The sequence below is a fragment of the Oncorhynchus clarkii genome, chromosome 4 (assembly GCF_045791955.1).
Source record: "Oncorhynchus clarkii lewisi isolate Uvic-CL-2024 chromosome 4, UVic_Ocla_1.0, whole genome shotgun sequence".
NCBI lineage: Eukaryota > Metazoa > Chordata > Actinopteri > Salmoniformes > Salmonidae > Oncorhynchus > Oncorhynchus clarkii.
Window position 1 is genome coordinate 13198247 of NC_092150.1, and position 18253 is coordinate 13216499.

Below are 18253 nucleotides of genomic sequence, written 5' to 3' on the forward strand. Positions count from 1 at the left end.
GAATTTATTTGCAAATTATGGTGGAAAATAAGTATTTGGTCAATAACAAAAGTTTATCTCAATACTTATATACCCTTTGTTGGCAATGACAGAGGTCAAACGTTCTCTGTAAGTCTTCTTCTTTATTTTGGCCCATTCCTCCATGCAGATCTCCTCTAGAGCAGTGATGTTTTGGGGCTGTTGCTGGGCAACACGGACTTTCAACTCCCTCCAAAGATTTTCTATGGGGTTGAGATCTGGAGACTGGCTAGGCCACTCCAGGACCTTAAAATGCTTCTTACGAAGCCACTCCTTCGTTGCCTGGGCAGTGTGTTTGGGATCTTTGTCATGCTGAAAGACCCAGCCACATTTCATCTTCAATGCCCTTGCTGATGGAAGGAGGTTTTCACTCAAAATCTCACGATACATGGCCCCATTCATTCTTTCCTTTACACGGATCAGTCGTCCTGGTCCCTTTGCAGAAACAGCCCACCCCCATGCTTCACAGTAGGTATGGTGTTCTTTGGATGCAACTCAGCATTCTTTGTCCTCCAAACACGACGAGTTGAGTTTTTACCAAAAAGTTATATTTTGGTTTCATCTGACCATGTGACATTCTCCCAATCTTCTTCTGGATCATCCAAATGCTCTCTAGCAAACTTCAGACGGGCCTGGACATGTACTGGGGGACAGGGGGACACGTCTGGCACTGCAGGATTTGAGTCCCTGGCGGCGTAGTGTGTTACTGATGGTAGGCTTTGTTACTTTGGTCCCAGCTCTCTGCAGGTCATTCACTAGGTCCCCCCGTGTGGTTCTGGGATTTTTGCTCACCGTTCTTGTGATCATTTGGACCCCACGGGGTGAGATCCTGCGTGGAGCCCCAGATCGAAGGAGATTATTAGTGGTCTTGTATGTCTTCCATTTCCTAAAAATTGCTCCCACAGTTGATTTCTTCAAACCAAGCTGCTTCCCTATTGCAGATTCAGTCTTCCCAGCCTGGTGCAGGTCTACAATTTTGTTTCTGGTGTCCTTTGACAGCTCTTTGGTCTTGGCCATAGTAGAGTTTGGAGTGTGACTGTTTGAGGTTGTGGACAGGTGTCTTTTATACTGATAACAAGTTCAAACAGGTGCCATTAATACAGGTAACGAGTGGAGGACAGAGGAGCCTCTTAAAGAAGAAGTTACAGGTCTGTGAGAGTCAGAAATCTTGCTTGTTTGTAGGTGACCAAATACTTATTTTCCACCATCATTTGCAAATAAATTCATTAAAAATCCTACAATGTGATTTTCTGGATTTTTCCTTCTCATTTTGTCTGTCATAGTTGAAGTGTACCCATGATGAAAATTACAGGCCTCATCTTTTTAAGTGGGAGAACTTGCACAATTGGTGGCTGACTAAATACTTTTTTGCCCCACTGTATATGAATAAGGTTTTTCTTTTTTTTACTTATAATAAATTAACAGATGTTTCTAAAAACCTGTTTTTGCTATGTCTTTATGGGGTATTGTGTGTCGATTCCCGGAAAACAATAAATATTTAATCCATTTTAGAATAAGGCTCTAACGTGAAAAAGTCAAGGGGTCTGAATTCTTTCCGAATGCACTGTTAAAACTAGAGAAATATATAGGAGGAAAATACATACTTTACATAGACTATTAAATATGGAATAAAGATGATGATGACGATAATAATAAAGAGAGGATGCAAAACTGCTCTCTGTAATTCATGAAAGAAAATAAACAGATGTTTTTTAAAGATGGTCTTGTGTTTTCTGTCTGCTACCAATTCTTCCTTTGTGTCCATTGAAAGGGATTGACCCAGAAGCAAATACCCGGGCCTTAACGGCAAGTGTTTGTGTTAAGATGGTCGCCTGAGTCACAACAGGTGCACAGAAGAGGAATAAGCTCCATTTGAAGGAAGAAGAGCAGAGATACAAATGCCTTTGCAGTCTGCTGTGAAACCTCAAAAGAAGACTGCAGATAAGGAGAGAAAGATGGCAAAGACGACATTCTGGAAGAACCCTGTCCCATCACACTTCTTACATAAACAGCTGCAGCATCTCTGTCGGAGCCATAATTCCCCATGCACTGTAGAGATACAGGAACACAAAGCTTCCCTTGGCAGTGGGTATCGTTAGATTTGGACAAGCCCTTTTGAAGACCTATTTCGGTAGCCCCATTCTGTAAGCCTTTATCAAAACCAGATTATGGAAATGTGGAGCAAGCGAAGGGGTCCTCCCTTCATCCGCAACAGTTTGTTTGACATGTAGCGACGCTTTGTCAGCATTGCCCTGGAGGCATCACTGAATACAGACGTCGCTCTTTGTTTTTTTTTTCTCTATGCTTTTCCTCAATCCCACATTTACACTCTCTGCAGCAGCAAGACATTTGGTACGGCATATTATTTACATGTTCGTCGTGAATCCCTCACTGGCAAGATTTGTGGAATCAAGCCGATTTGCACAGGCCTTGGTGGATGAAAGAATTGAAACAAACAAAATCAACTGACTATTCAGCACAAATGTTGAAATATTTGCATGGTTCGGTTGAATTAACAAAACTATCTGAGCTTTCATACTGGTATCACATTACAAGTCACACTGAAAGGTGTGTAGCCTTGGCCTAATCTGTAAAATCCCAGTTCAAAGGCGTCAGAACGACACCTCAAATCCAATCCTTTAAACAAAGACGACAATTTTGTGGTTTATCTTTTTTTAGCATTTGATATAGAAATGGGTACCTTGATCTAGATTTTTTTGTTGTTGACATTTTACAGTTTACACCGATTTATTGTGAAATTTGTCAAGTTTTTCTTTTCTCTTTTGTTTGGCATTTCTGGGAGTTGTGCCTCTCTCAAACACAGCCTGATGGGAGTTTCTCTGTGAGGCCTGTCACCTTCAAATGCCACACTCACCAAGCTGGGGATTTAAGTCAGGCAGCATAGAGACTCATGCCACTTGGAATATCAGCTCCTTCTGTGTTTACGGACCCAGTAGAATGGCACCTGTGGAGTGAAAATAGAAAGGAGAATATGGACCGTCAACACTTGTTTTCAAATTGGATAGCTGGCTAATTTACCAATCTAAAAAAAAGTGACTGTGACTGACATAATGAAAGAAACTGCTGATTCACAACCACATTTCAAACTTGCACCATGTGTATTCTAACTCTCTACAGTAAGCTTTTTTGTTTGTTTTTGGAAATGTATTAGCAGGCCTACAAAGGGGGGCCCTTTGAATTAAAGCCATGGCATCTCATACAGTATCTTCTACTATGACACTCCCTCTACGAATGTTGACTGAGTTAGAAACCCTTCCTATGCTGTCCTGCAGAATTAGCAGTGAACGGACCGACTCATCATTGCCACCTCAGTCTGTCCCCAGCCCGATTTCCTCAAGGGCGTGAGGAGAGAACCAAAGGACAAGGGTCTGAGGCAGTGTCTATCTGGCTGGACAGACTGCCAGCCATCCCCCTCTCCACTCACCTGCAGAGAGTCTGACTCAGGAACAGAGTGATGCCGAGTTTTAAATTGGGTCTGTGAGAGAGTGGCCTTGGCTCCGCCAGCGCATAACTAGGCTCTCGCATGCACTCACACTCCCACTGGCAAACTGTTCCCCAGCCGATAAAAGAGCAATGGAAACACCTGCTGTACCGTTTTATCTTCTATGGGGTTTTTACTCAGCCAAAGGATACATTTTCATACACCTGCAAGAGCATAAAACTGATTTAATCTGCTGTTTTTATATTCAGGAAATGAACCTTTTTGTTACAGGCTAATGTTATTGCAATTGGGGTTTGAACAGTAAGGCTTGGAGATTGCTATGATCTATCATTAAGAGGAGACTTGAGTATCATAAAGTCAAATGATAATCATTATTGTTTAAATAAAATTGTCATTTAAAAAAAAGTATACCAGTTTCATTTAAGGACCAACAAATTGACAGCTGTGCCATACAGATGGCAAAATAATTGGGAAGAGATTTTCAATATACCGATTCCATGGAACATGGTTTATGAAGTGACACACCAAACGACGCAGGATTCAAAACTTAGTGTTTTATTTCTTATACTAAAGGGTAGGGGTGGTATACAGAAGATAGGTGCTTGGATAGGGCTATCAAGAGCTACCATCAAGCGCTATGATATACTGACTCTCATGAGGACCACCACAGGAAAGGAAGACCCAGAGTTCATTAGAGTTACCAGCCTCAGAAATTGCAGCCCAAATAAATGCTTCAGATTGTTTTTTAAATTATTATTTTTTTTCATCTTTGTTTAACCAGGTAGGCCAGTTGAGAACAAGTTCTCATTTACAACTGCGACCTGGCCAAGATAAAGCAAAGCAGTGCGACAAAAACAACAGTTACACATGGGATAAACAAACGTATAGTCAATAACACAATAAAAAAAATCTGTATACAGTGTGTGCAAATTAAGTAAGGAGGTAAGGCAATAAATAGACCAATAGTGGTGAAATAATTACAATTTAATAATTTACACTGGAGGGATAGATGTGGATGTGCAAGTAAAGATACTGGTGTGCAAAGAGCAGAAAATCAAATATGGGGATGAGGTAGGTAGTTGGTTGGATGGGCTATTTACAGATGGGCTATTTGTACAGCTGCAGCGATCGGTAAGCTGCTCTGACAGCTGGCGCGTAAAGTTAGTGAGGAAGATGTAAGTCTCCAACTTCAGTGATTTTTGCAATTCGTTCCAGTCATTGGCAGCAGAGAACTGGAAGGAAAGGCGGCCAAATATGTGTTGGCTTTGGGGATGACCGATGAAATATACCTGCTGGAGCGCGTGCTACGGGTGGGTGTTGCTATGGTGATCAGTGAGCTGAGATAAGGCAGGGCTTGGCGGGTGGGTTTGGCGATGAGTATGTAGTGAGGACCAGCCAACGCAGTGGTGGGTTGTATATGGGGCTTTGGTGACAAAACGGATGGCACTGTGATAGACTGCATCCAATTTGCTGAGTAGAGTGTTGGAGGCTATTTTGTAAATGCTGAAGTCAAGGATCGGTAGGATAGTCAGTTTTACTAGGATATGTTTGGCAGCATGAGTGAAGGAGGCTTTGTTGCGAAATAGGAAGCCGATTTAAATTTGGATTGGAGATGCTTAATGTTAGTCTGGGAGGAGAGTTTACAGTCTAGCCAGACACCTAGGTATTTGTAGTAGAGGTCGACCGATTAATCGGAATGGCCGATTTAATTAGGGCCGATTTCAAGTTTTCATAACAATCGGAAATCGGTATTTTTGGGCGCCGATTTCCGATTTATTTAAAAATATATTTTTTTACATTTATTTTTATACCTTTTTATTTAACAAGGCAAGTCAGTTAAGAACACATTCTTATTTTCAATGACGGCCTAGGAACTGTGGGTTAACTTCTTGATGCTACCCATCCCTTTAGCGGGATAATTGTCATCAACAACCGCTGAATTGCATAGCGCCACATTCAAATAATATTACTAAAAATATTTATATTCATTAAATCACAAGTGCAATATAGCAAAACACTGCTTTTTGTTAATCCACCTGTCATGTCAGATTTTGAAAATATGCTTTACAGCGAAAGCAATCCAAGCGTTTGTGTGAGTTTATCGATCGCTCAACAAAACATTATGAACACCTAGCATCAAGTAGCTTGGGCACAAATCACCAAAAGCAATCAAATTAATTGTTTACCTTTGATCTTCAGATTTTTTCACTCACGAGACTCCCAGTTACACAATAAATGTTCCTTTTGTTCCTTAAAGATTATTTTTATATCCAAAATACCTCCGTTTGTTTGGCGCGTTATGTTCAGAAATCCACAGGAAAGAGCGGTCTCGACAACGCAGACAAATTCCAAATAGTTTCCGTAATGTCCACAGAAACATGTCAAACGTTTTTTAGAATCAATCCTCAGGTTGTTATAAAAATATATAATCAATAATATATCAACCGCAACTGTCTTTTGCAGTAGGAGAGGGAAATGGCTGCCCACACTGCTGGCACCCGGCCATACAATGACGTGATGTTATCTTTCTCGCTCATTTTTCATAATAAAAGCCTGAAACTATGTCTAAAGACTGTTGACACCTTGAGGAAGTGATGGGAAAAGGAATATGATTGATATCCCTTTAAATGGAGCAACTGCAGGCTATGGAACATGGAGTTTTCAAAATAGAAGCCACATCCTGGTTTAATTTTCCTCAGGGTTTCGCCTGCAATATCAGTTCTGTTACACTCACAGACAATATTTTGACAGTTTTGGAAACTTTAGTGTTTTCTATCCGAATCTGTCAATTATATGCATATTCTAGCATCTGGTCCTGAGAAATAGGCCATTTACTTTGGGAACGTTATTTTTCCAAACATAAAAATAGTGCCCCCTAGCTTCAAGAGTTAACTGCTTTGTTCAGGGCCTGAACGACAGATTTTCACCTTGTCAGCTCAGGGGTTCCAATCTTGCAACCGCACAGTTAACTAGTCCAACGCTCTAACCATTGCACTACACGAGTAGCCTGCCTGTTACGCGAATGCAGTAGAAGCCAAGGTAAATTGCTAGCTAGCATTAAACTTATCTTATAACTAGTGATTATGATTGATTGTTTTTTATAACTACTAATCCAGTTTAGCAGGCAATATTAACCAGGTGAAATGGTGTCATTTCTCTTGAGTTCATTGCACACAGAGTCAGGGTATATAGTTTGGGCTGCCTGGCTCATTGCGAACTAATTTGCCTGAATTTTACATAATTATGATATACATTGAAGGTTGTGTAACAAGAATATTTAGACTTAGGGATGCCACCCGTTAGATAAAATACAGAACGGTTCCGTATTTCACTGAAATAATTAACGTTTTGTTTTCGAAATGATAGTTTCCGGATTCGATCATATTACTGACCAAAGGCTCGTATTTCTGTGTGTTATTATGTTATAATTAAGTCTGATTTGATAGCGTAGTCTGACTGAGCAGCAGCAGGCCCGTAATCATTAATTCAAACAGCACTTTTGTGCGTTTTGCAAGCAGCTCTTCGCAAGCACAGTGCTGTTTATGACTTCAAGCCTATTAGCCTAATGGCTGGTGTAACCAATGTGAAATGGCTAGCTAGTTAGCTGGGTGTGCGCTAATACTGTTTCAAACTTCACTCGCTTTTAGATTTGGAGTAGTTATTCCCCTTGCGCTGCAAGGGCCGCGAGTGTGGCTGTTGTCGACGTGTTCCTGGTTCGAGCCCAGGTAGGGGCGAGGAGGGGGAGGGAAGCTATACTGTTACACTGGCAATACTATAGTGCCTATAAGAACATCCAATAGTCAAAGGTATACGAAATTCAAATGGTATAGAGATAAATAGTCCTATAAAACTATATTAACTACAACCTAAAACCTCTTACCTTGGAATATTGAAGACTCATGTTAAAAGGAACCACCAGCTTTCATATGTTCTCATGTTCTGAGCAAGGAACTTAAACCTTAGCTTTCTTACATGGCACATATTTTACATGGCACACATTTTTACATGGCACATATTACTTTCTTCTCCAACACTTTTTTTTTGCATTATTTAAACCAAATTGAACATGTTTCATTGTTTATTTGAGACTAAATTGATTTTATATATGTTTTATATTAAGTTAAAATAAGTGTTAATTCAGTACTGTTGTAATTGTCATTATTACAAATAAAAAAAATGTCTGATTTAATCGGTATCAGCTTTTTTGGTCCTCCAATAATCGGTATCAGCGTTAACATGTTTTTGTGCTGGTCAAGAGCAGTCAAGTCTTGAGTGAACCAAGGGCTATATCTGATCTTAGTTCTGCATTTTTTTGAATAGGGCATGCTTATTTAAGATGGTGAGGAGAGCACTTTTAAAGAACAACCAGACATCCTCTACTGATGGGAGGAGGTTGATATCCTTCCAGGATACCCGGGCCAGGTCGATTAGAAAGGCCTGCTCGCAGAAGTGATTCGGGGAGCTCTTGACAGTGATAAGGGGTGGTCGTTTGACTGCAGACCAATAACGGACGCAGGCATGAGGCAATGATCGCTGAGATCCTTGTTGAAAATAGCAGAGGTGTATTTAGAGGGCAGGTTGGTCAGGATGATATCTATGAGGGTGCCCATGTTTACGGATTTGGGGTTGTACCTGTTAGGTTCCTTGATAACTTGTGTGAGATTGAGGGCATCTAGTTTAGATTGTAGGACGGCCGGGGTGTTAAGCATATCCAAATTTAGGTCACTTAGCAGTATGAACTCTGATGATATATGGGGGGGGGGGGGGGGGGGGCAAATCAGTTCACATATGGTGTCCAGGGCACAGCTGGGAGTTGAGTGAGGGTCTATAACAAGCGGCAACAGTGCAGGACTTATTTCTGGAGAGATGGATCTTTAAAAGTAGAAGCTCGACCTGTTTGGGCATAGACCTGGATAGTGTGACAGAACTCTGCAGTTCAAGTAACATGCAGGAGACTGCGTGAATCAGGCCTTCATGGTCTAATTGCTGCAAAGAAACCACTACTAAAAGACACCAATAAGAAGAAGACTTGCTTGGGCCTTAGACACGAGCAATGGACATTAGACCGGTGGAAATCTGTCCTTTGGTCTGATGAGTCCAAATTTGAGATTTTTTGTTCCAACCGCCGTGTCTTTGTGAGACGCAGAATAGGTGAACGGATGACCTCTGCATGTGTAGTTCCCATGGAGGAGGAGGTGGTGTGATGGTTTTGGGGATGTCTTCACTATTATTCTACAATGTATACTTTTTTAAATGTATGAATGAGTAGGTATGTCCAAACTTTTGACTGGTACTGTGTGTGTGTATGTATGGGGGATTCAAAATGATCCAGACAGTTACATTGATAGAAGCCACAATCTACTTGCAGTAATAAAGATTATCCACCCTCTAAAAAAAAATATATATATATATATGTGACAGAGGCTGTTAGCATGTTTACGCGTTACTAATGTAGCCTAACTATTGGCCAATGATAATTGACACCTGGGAGCTTATCCACTCTCAATATTCAGGTCTTGTTTGGGAGTGTTTAGTTCAGGAGCATTATGCATTATGCATTATGTCATGTAGTTTATGTCTAATTTGGTCCTCAATATCACTCAGTTGGTCATCCACTACAGAACACTGGAATGTACTAACCTACAAACCCATAGTAGCCAGTATTTCTCCCTCATTCTCCAGCGTTATTCAGCCATTTAAACCTCTCTATTAATCATTTGTTTGGCTGAACTTGAATTAGCCTCTTTACTTAACGAGCGCCTTGTGGTTTGAAGGAGCCAGGCAGGGCTGGGGGTTGGCGACTGAGGAACGGTTGAGGCAGCTGTCTCTCCACCGCAGGACCTAGGCCAGAGCGTCTGCCATCTCACTGGGTACAGGCTGGCACCAAGCTCCAGGGCTGTGGGTGGTATTTACAGCTGGTGCGCCTCTACCCCTCCTCAACCCCACTGTGTCGCTGCCGCTGTTCTGAGGGTAAGATGCACACGGAGAGAGCTAGGAGCCAGACTATCCTCTTTTAGTTTTACATGGAGCTGGGAGAGAATGACAGACTGTTCTAGAGAGAGTTGTGACTGAGGGATTATAGATGAAATGGAGATGTTCTTGGTTAAGTCGGAACGTTTTTTCAAAAGTAAACAATTGACAGTTCTAAGTACAATGAGCCTCCCAGCAGGCTCACACGTTGTGCCTGTGGCTCCTCCCCCTAGTCGAAATTGGAAGGAAAATCTTTCATTCTGACTGACTAAATGGTTAACTGACTGGCTGCCTCCAAGGCTGGCCACACAATGTAGCACTGTGGGAGTCGGATGCACCAGTCAAATCCCCCCAAAGCAAACAAGTACTCACACTGACAGGTAACAACCTAGCACCTGCTGGGAATGCATCTAAAACACCTCCTGTGTCCCTCGCTAAGGCTTTTGTGATATGCCAGCAGCATACCACCCTTTTTCCTACTGCTGGCTTGCCTCTGAAGCTAAGCAGGGTTCGTCCTGGTTGGTCCCTTGATGGGGGAGACCAGATGTTGCCTGAAGGGGTGTTGAGGGCCAGTAGGAGGCACTCTTTCCTCTGGTCTAAAATAAAAATATCCAAATGCCCCAGGGCAGTGATGTCCTGACTCTCTTTAGTCACTAAATATCCCATTGCACTTGTTAACCCTGGCTAAATTCCCAATCTGGCCCTCATACCATCATGGCCAATTGGCTCATTTGTCTGTCCTGTAACTGTTCCCCATGTCGTTGCTGTAAATGAGAATGTGTTCTCAGTCAACTGCCTGGGGGAAATAAACATACACCTTTTTGCTTGTTGATGAGTCAGTTGTATTTTGAAGTTTAGTCATTTCATTGTTGGCCTATATTTTTTTTTGAACAGATGTCTGTTATTTCTGTGACAATAGGCTACATAGTGTATAGCTAGCCCAGCTGTTAAGAGTGTTGGGCCAGTAACCGAGAGGTTGTTTGTTCACCTAGTCGGCTCAGGGATTCGAACCATCTGTCTATGTGCCCTTGAGCAAGGTGCTTAACCCTAATTGCTCCTGTAAGTAGCTCTGGATAAGAGCATCTGCTAATTGACTAAAATGTAAATGTATGTTTTTCATCAGGTATTCTTGAAGTAATGCCTGTCCTTGTGGTCAAGGACGGGCCCGGTCCCGGCACCCAGGTTCCCTCTCAACTCCAGAGGATCCCCATTCCACTCCTCAGCCCTACCTCAGACTGCACTGGCAAGACTGTGAAGGTGTGTCTCGGTCAGGTCAAACCCTTCCGCTACGCTTCGTTTCTTATATCTCCATAAATCCCCCTCTTCTCCATTTCCTGCATTCTCGCTCCTGTCCTCCACTGCCTGCTTTTCTTTTTCACTCTCCTTTCTCTGTCTATTTATCCATGTTCCTCTCTCCACAGTTTATTTATTTACCTTCTTTCAAGGTAGATGGCAGATGATTGTAAAGCAGACAAAGCAATTAACAACAAATCCCCCCCCCATCCTCCATTTTGCGTCTAAGGGAGTTATGTGCTAATTGGCTTGTGGACTTGACCGATTTGACACGCATCAATTTGACATGTTTTACCATTCATCTAAAGTTGTATTTTTCTGCTATTCTGCCAGGGGAGAGTAGTTCACAAAGGGCCATTGGTATCCATGGGAGAAGACAACTATGTCCTGAAGACTGTGATTCAAGGTATTGTATATGAGAGAACATTTAGGCCCAGAAGGATGTAGGCCTATACAATGAAGGAGTGACTGCCCAATCATGCATTGGTGGAATTTCCTTGGAGGGCATGTAGCTGGCTGTGTTAGATCTCAGCTGGCTCGATTGTCTCACTCCCACTGTAAGCCGTTCAGCTGGAATGGATCTCAATAGGATTGTTGAAAAAGGCCATTTCTTCTTTGTTGTGTCGTCCATGCTACATTTATCCCTCTGCATTATGATTAGCATTCATACAGCAGCACTGCTTATTCAGAGAGAGTTATCTCGCTTGTTAATACAGTACTTCAAACCCATTTGAAATATGCCTTGTTTCCTTGTCTTGTGTAATAATTGTATTACCACAGCAATTGTCAGTCGTGACAGAATGATCAGTGCTATTTTTTGATAATGTTTTTCACTTTGTGTTCTTCTGCTGACATTTACACAACCCAGAGCGGTTGGAAGGGAAGTGCTAATTGTCTTAGTAGTGTACAGAGCATTTCAGAGATGCTGATTGCATTGTCCCTTTTAGAGCAACTTTTTCACTCAGGCCCCCCTTCCAGCACTGGGGAACATCCCTCCCCCCTCGCATGCCACGTCTATTTCTATGGGCACTGTTCATGACACAAACTGTTCACACCCCTCTTGTTGGTGGAGAGAATATGTTGCAGGTTTAAAGCTTATTTCCTGCAATTCTATACATTTTGCCATGTCCAATGTGTGTTCATGTGATGTTTGAGTGACCCAAACATTACTACAACATCTATGGGCTGAAAAACATTAGCTGACATGGGCTAGTTGAGTTATAGCTCTCTAAGATATGCAATGACTGACAGGAAAACGGATTACCCTCTATCCAATTTTGAACTTGCACCTTCTGTGGAGTTGGGTGACATTTAATTGAACTGTAGCCCTAATAATAGAATACCCTTAAAGCTGTACAGGCTCAGATATTTTTGGAATATGTCTTGCATCTGTCAAATTTTCTGCGTGTGTAAACTATCTTCTGCTTAAGAGTTGTCTCTGTCTCCGTCAGAAGTAGACTCCCAACAGAACATGTCCCCGGAACACTCATCCATCAATATCATCCTGTTTGGTGCGCTGGCGAAGGACTACTCCGAATCCGTCAGTCAAGGGGTAGGTCTCTGACCATTCCCTATAGGATCTCAAACACAGTGTAGTAATGGCCCTGATCAGCAAATCTTTTTATTAACCTTGATAAAATGACACTCAAACCCAATGATAGGATTCAGGCATCCATGTCATTTAAGACCAATGCACAGACAAAGTTGAATGAGCTGAGCGATGCACCAGTGTTAGACATGGCTGACCTATTGTCTCAGAACATCCCTGGGAGGAGAAGAATCATCACATTCTGAGCAGACGTAGCGGGAAAAGGGATTGGCTATCGTGGCTGTAGAGTAGTCTGTCAAACAATGGTTTGTTTAATCCACTGTAACATGATTACTTTGTATATCTCCCTTCCTTTTGTCTGCTGTATGAGTTATGTCAGAGAACACTGTTAAACCATTTGGAGGACAGTCACACACTGCTCCCCAAGCAAAATACAACTGGCTTATCTCTATTTTGAGTGTAGCGTATTACTCACAAGCCTGTATTTCTTACCACAACATCTGCTATATTAAACGGTCTGTGCTATCCTTGGGACTTCCCTACCCCATTCAATTGTAAATGGTTGGTTAGGGTAAGAGTTAGGTTAGGGACATCCCAAGTATCCCAGATAGGTTTAATATAGGTCAATGCTATTTTACATCGTTTATTATTATTGTTTTAATATTTGGGGGTGGGGGGGGGCAGTGCTATCTCGCCTCTCACCACACCACATAACTCTCTCTGTCTCTGTTGCATGCGTTTGTTCACCCAGGACATGCTGCTGGTGACTGGCTTCTCTGTGGGCAATTCTCCCACAGCTCAAAAGGACAAGCTCCATGCCTGTAACCTGCAGCTAGCTGGAGATGATGCCTGGATGTATGTGAGTACATGTTTAGGGAGGGATTCCTACGGTGGTTGTTAATTATAGGGAGGCTTTAATAAAATGTGACCCTTTAGTTTTCTGAAATGTTTTTCTCTGTGTCCTAGGTGTGGCCATCTACTGTAAGCCCGAGAGCATCTGTACCCCGCAAAAGAACCTCTCCAGCCAGCACTGAGGTCAGTCTGTGAACTCATTAGCTCAAAGACCTTGGTTTTATGGGGGCTGTCAGATGCCGTATTGTGCCTGTCTGAAAAATCTCATGTCATCCCAATGTGAACCTGCTTGTGTAATGTTTTGCAGGATCTTTATGGTACTGAATACATATAAAATAGCTGGCCTTTGGCCCTTCCACTTAAATCACTCTTACTGATCCCAAAACAACTTTACTCTGTCCAATCGATCAATTTAGAGACTGATTATATCCAGTCTCTACAACTGACTGTTGTTCTCTCGGAAGTCGTTTACAAATAGACATTCTCTCTTTACTTAAATTGTTGTCCGATCCTGAATGGTAATGCAGTAGTCTTTGTCTTCAGGTCACTAAGGCAGTGAAGGTGGTTAAGTACACCTACGTCCCACTGAGCGACCTGAAGCCTGGGGTAGTGGTGAATGTCTACGCTGTGGTCACCTTCTTCAAGCAGCCATTCCGGACCAAGGGGACAGGTAGGTCAACCTGCCCTGCAAATGCACTAACATGGTATAGACAAATATGGTGATATTCCACCAGCCCCATGTTGAGTTCAGTTCAAGGTGTTGGCTCTGTGCTAAGATACTCTACAGGCAGAAATGGACACACTTCCTACTCAGCAAAGCACTTTGAAGTCCATATTCAACCAACAGGCTGGTTGCTATGACTACTGGACCCCCTGACTTGCTGCTGCGAGATAATAAGGGGTTTGTTGGTGTGTCTAGGTGGTGTCATCCAAGGTAGGTTGGGTGGTGGTTACTGTACTGTGATCTCATTAAACAAGCATTTGTAGAGGCGTAGGGTTTGGCGGGCGGGGGAGGTGAGGTGGAGGCTGGCAATGGGAAAAAGAAGACCTCTCTCTGCACCCTCTCTCTAAGCACCTAACATCACAGGGTACATATGAGTCCTTGCGGTGTTGCTTAGCCCTTCGACTCGTGACCTTTGACTTGGAAGTGATGCGACTGCCTTTTTAACTGGTCTGCCCTTGCCGGGAGTCAGGCAGTGTGGCGAGGTTTGTTCACACAGAGGAAGAAAAAACCTTGCTGCAGAAAGCGCAGAAGGGCACGCAGAGTGGTTGTCCGAGGTAAGGGAACCTCGCTCTTTTGCTGTTATACGAACATACTCTGTCCTATCCTGTCCTCATAGCACCTATTCTCTGACTCTTATCTTGTTCTCCTCTCTTCCTCTTCTCCTCTTTTCTTCTCCTTCTCTCCCCCTCTCATATCCACCTAATATTCTTCATCTCTAGCTTCTCCAACTCTTTTATCACCAATGGTTTTTATTATGGTTGTCCAATAATCTCCAGAACAGAACAACCGGATACACAACATTTACAGTGTCTGCTCTTTATTGCTACTATTCCAAACCAATTACTTTTTGTACAATACAAACACATTGTAAAAATTACAAGGTAAATTACAGCACCCTGTATTAAATCACAGTCACTGAGTCCTTGTGCGGTTAATCTCTGCCTTAACACACCCTAAGCATTGATCGAGCATTAGATCTTGTCATGCAAGCTGACATAAAGTGGTGAAAAATCAATCCTCATCCCACTCAACCAACCCTGTAGATATCTGACTTGATTTTGATGTACTGTACAATGTGCTGGGCCATCTCGTCCAATTGAATCAGTGGCCCAGAATGGAGAAGTTGGTTCTTTATTGTGTCTGGAGGGAAAACTCTGCATGAAAGATCCATTTTGAATGCAAGTACCTGTGATGCACATGGCAAAAAAAGCAATTATAAACAGGGTGGTTCGAGCCCTGAATGCTGACTGGCTGACAGCCGTGGTATACAGTGGCTTGCGAAAGTATTCCCCCCCCATTGCATTTTTCCTATTTTGTGTCCTTACAACATGGAATTAAAATAGATTTTTTGGGGGGTTGTATCATTTGATTTAAACAACAGACTTACCACTTTAAAGATGCAATATGTTTTATTGTGAAACAAACAAGAAATTAGACAAAAAAACTGAACTTGAGCTTGCGTAACTATTCACCCCCCCGCCCAAAAGTCAATACTTTGTAGAGCCACCTTTTGAAGCAATTACAGCTGCAAGTCTCTTGGGGTTGTCTATAAGCTTGGAACATCTATCCACTGGGATTTTTGCCCATTCTTCAAGGCAAAACTGCTACAACTCCTTCAAGTTGGATGAGTTCCGCTGGTGTACAGCAATCTTTAAGTCATACCACAGATTCTCCGTTGGATTGAGGTCTGGGCTTTGACTAGGCCATTCCAAGACATTTAAAAGTTTCCCCTTAAACCACTCGAGTGTTGCTTTAGCTGTATGCTTAGGGTCATTGTCCTGCTGGAAGGTGAAAACTCCGTCCCAGTCTCAAATCTCTTGAAGACTGAAACAGGTTTCCCTCAAGAATTTCCCTGTATTTAGCGCCATCCATCATTCCTTCAATTCTGACCAGTTCCCAGTCCATGCCAATGGACAAATACCCCCACAGCATGATGCTGCCACCACCATGCTTCACTGTTCTCCGGGTGTTTTCCGGGTGATAAGAGGTGTTGGGTTTGCGCCAGACATAGTATTTTCCTTGATGGCCAAAAAGCAACATTTTAGTCTAATCTGACCAGGGTACCTTCTTCCATATGTTTGGGGAGTCTCCCACATGCCTTTTGGCGAACACCAAATGTGTTTGCTTATTTTTTCCTTTAAGCAATGGCTTTTTTTCTGGCCACTCTTCCGTAAAGCCCAGCTCTGTGGAGTGTATGGCGTAAAGTGGTCCTATGGACAGACACTCCAAACCCTGAAGGAGCTGAAAAGCTCCACAGCAGAGATATCTTTGTTCTCTTTGTTGCCTCTGATTAATGCCCTCCTTGCCTGGTCCGTGAGTTTTGGTGGGCGGCCCTCTCTTGGCAGGTTTGTTATGGTGCCATATTCTTTCCATTTTTTTAATAATGGATTTAATGGTGCTCCGTGTGATTTTTTATTTATTTTTATAACCCAACCCTGATCTGAACTTCTCCACAACTTTGTCCCTGACCTGTTTGGAGAGCTCCTTGGTCTTCATAGTGCAGCTTGCTTGGTGGTACCCCTTGCTTAGTGGTGTTGCAGACTCTCAGAACAGGGCCTTTCAGCACAGGTGTATATATACTGAGATCATGTGACAGATCATATGACACTTATATTAGACACAGGTGGACTTTTTAAAAACAAATGATGTGACTTCTGAAGGGAATTGGTTGCACCAGATCTTATTTAGGGACTTCATAGCAAAGGGGGTGGTACATATTCACGCACCACTTCTTTTTTTTACAAGTATTTTTTTTTCACTTCACTTCACCAATTTGGACTATTTTGTGTATGTGCATTTCATGAAAAAAAAAATCAATTTAAATTACAGGTTGTAATGAAACAAAATAGGAAAAACGCCAAGGGGGTGAATACTTTTGCAAGGCACTGTATCACAAGTATGACAAACATGTATTTTTACTGCACTAATTAAGTTGGTAACCAGTTTATAATAGCAATAAGGCACCTCGGGGGTTTGTGGTATATGGTCAATATACCATGTCTAAGGGCTCCGCGTTGCGTCGTGCATAAGAACAGCCCTTATTGGCCATATACCACACCCCCTCGCCTTATAGCTTAAGTATAGTTAACTGATCTTAAGGTGGTAAAATGGGGCCTGAGCAAAGCATGTGTTAATGCTTTGAAAAGCTGTAATCTGTGTGTGATCCAACTTGTAACATTTACCATTTTAATGTGGAAGTACCTTACAAAATTATTATTCTTGTGTGGTCAGGGCTTTGCTCTGCTTATTTTCACAAGGTGTGTATATGGCAAGCACAACAGACTTGATATGCTTCGAGGAGCACAATGTTTACGAGCCAAGCCATTTATGCCTTGTTTTTGACCTGAGGGGACAGTCGGTTAGTAGTAATCGCTGAACCTCTCTTGTCTCGGGAAGTACCGTAATGAAAGAAAGAGCTCAATATTGAATGACAGTAATATGTCCATGCCTTTCCAATTCACATTTTCTTGTGCGTCTCACAAAGCCTGCAAACAGTGTACCTTGGGGTCCTTTTTGTTTGTGGGAGCCTCATACAAAGAGTTCCCCCTTAAGCCAAACTGGATGGAGTAATGATTAAATAAATAAATTAAACAGCAGTGTTAGTAGTACAGCATTAACTGACCATGTATTGTCATGCTACTGAATCCTAGTGGCAGCAGAAGGGAGATATTAAGAGAATCCATCAGTTGAGACACTGGTGGGGTGGCAGATGGATGAGCCCCTTACCTAGCCTGGTTGACGCCACACACTTGACTACACAGCGAAGAAAACACAGAGTTAGGTGTTAGCCAGATGACCCCTTACCACCCCTCAGCCTAGGAATCTAATGTTATTATATACAGTTTATTAGGTACACCCATCTAGTACCGGGTCGGACCCCCCTTTGCCGCCAGAAAAGCCTGAATTCTTTGGGGCATGGATTCTACAAGTCAGACATGTTCCAGATGGATATTGGTCCATGCTGACGCGATGGCATCACGCAGTTGCTGCAGATTGGACGGCGATGCACCACCGCCACCAGCCTGTACCGTTGACACCAGGCATGATGGACTCATACTGCTTACGCCAAATCCTGACTGCCATCAGTATGACGCAAGAGGAACCGTGATTCGTCAGACAGGGTGATGTTTTTCCACTCCTCAATTGTCCAGTGTTGATCGGGTGCCCACTGGAGCCGCTTCTTCTTGTTTTTTGCTGATAGGATTGGAACCCTCTGGTAGTCTGCTACAGTAGCCCATCCATGACAAGGACCAACGAGATGTGCTTTCCGAGATGCCGTTCTGAACACTACCGTTGTACTGCTGTTATTTGTCAGTTTGTGGCCCGCCTGTTAGCTTGCACGATTCTTAACATTCTCCTTCGACCTCTCATCAACGAGCTGTTT

General features: G+C 42.7%; 1 protein-coding gene across 11 annotated transcripts in view; it reads left to right on the plus strand.

Moving 5' to 3' along the window:
• Positions 1–18253, plus strand: part of LOC139406449 (protection of telomeres 1 homolog) — a 48806-nt gene that overhangs the window by 10826 nt on the left and 19727 nt on the right. For 4 of the 11 annotated variants that reach the window (XM_071149042.1, XM_071149047.1, XM_071149050.1 and 1 more), the window contains 7 exons: positions 9256–9451; positions 10575–10708; positions 11078–11150; positions 12196–12296; positions 13045–13152; positions 13260–13328; positions 13689–13815. In XM_071149042.1, coding sequence (XP_071005143.1) covers positions 10589–10708; positions 11078–11150; positions 12196–12296; positions 13045–13152; positions 13260–13328; positions 13689–13815 — 598 coding nt within the window. In that variant the 5' untranslated portion in view covers positions 9256–9451; positions 10575–10588. Of the gene's footprint in view, positions 1–9255; positions 9452–10574; positions 10709–11077; positions 11151–12174; positions 12297–13044; positions 13153–13259; positions 13329–13688; positions 13816–18253 lie in introns of those variants that run through there. The other 7 variants (XR_011633987.1, XM_071149048.1, XM_071149043.1 and 4 more) reach the window with 3 other exon arrangements.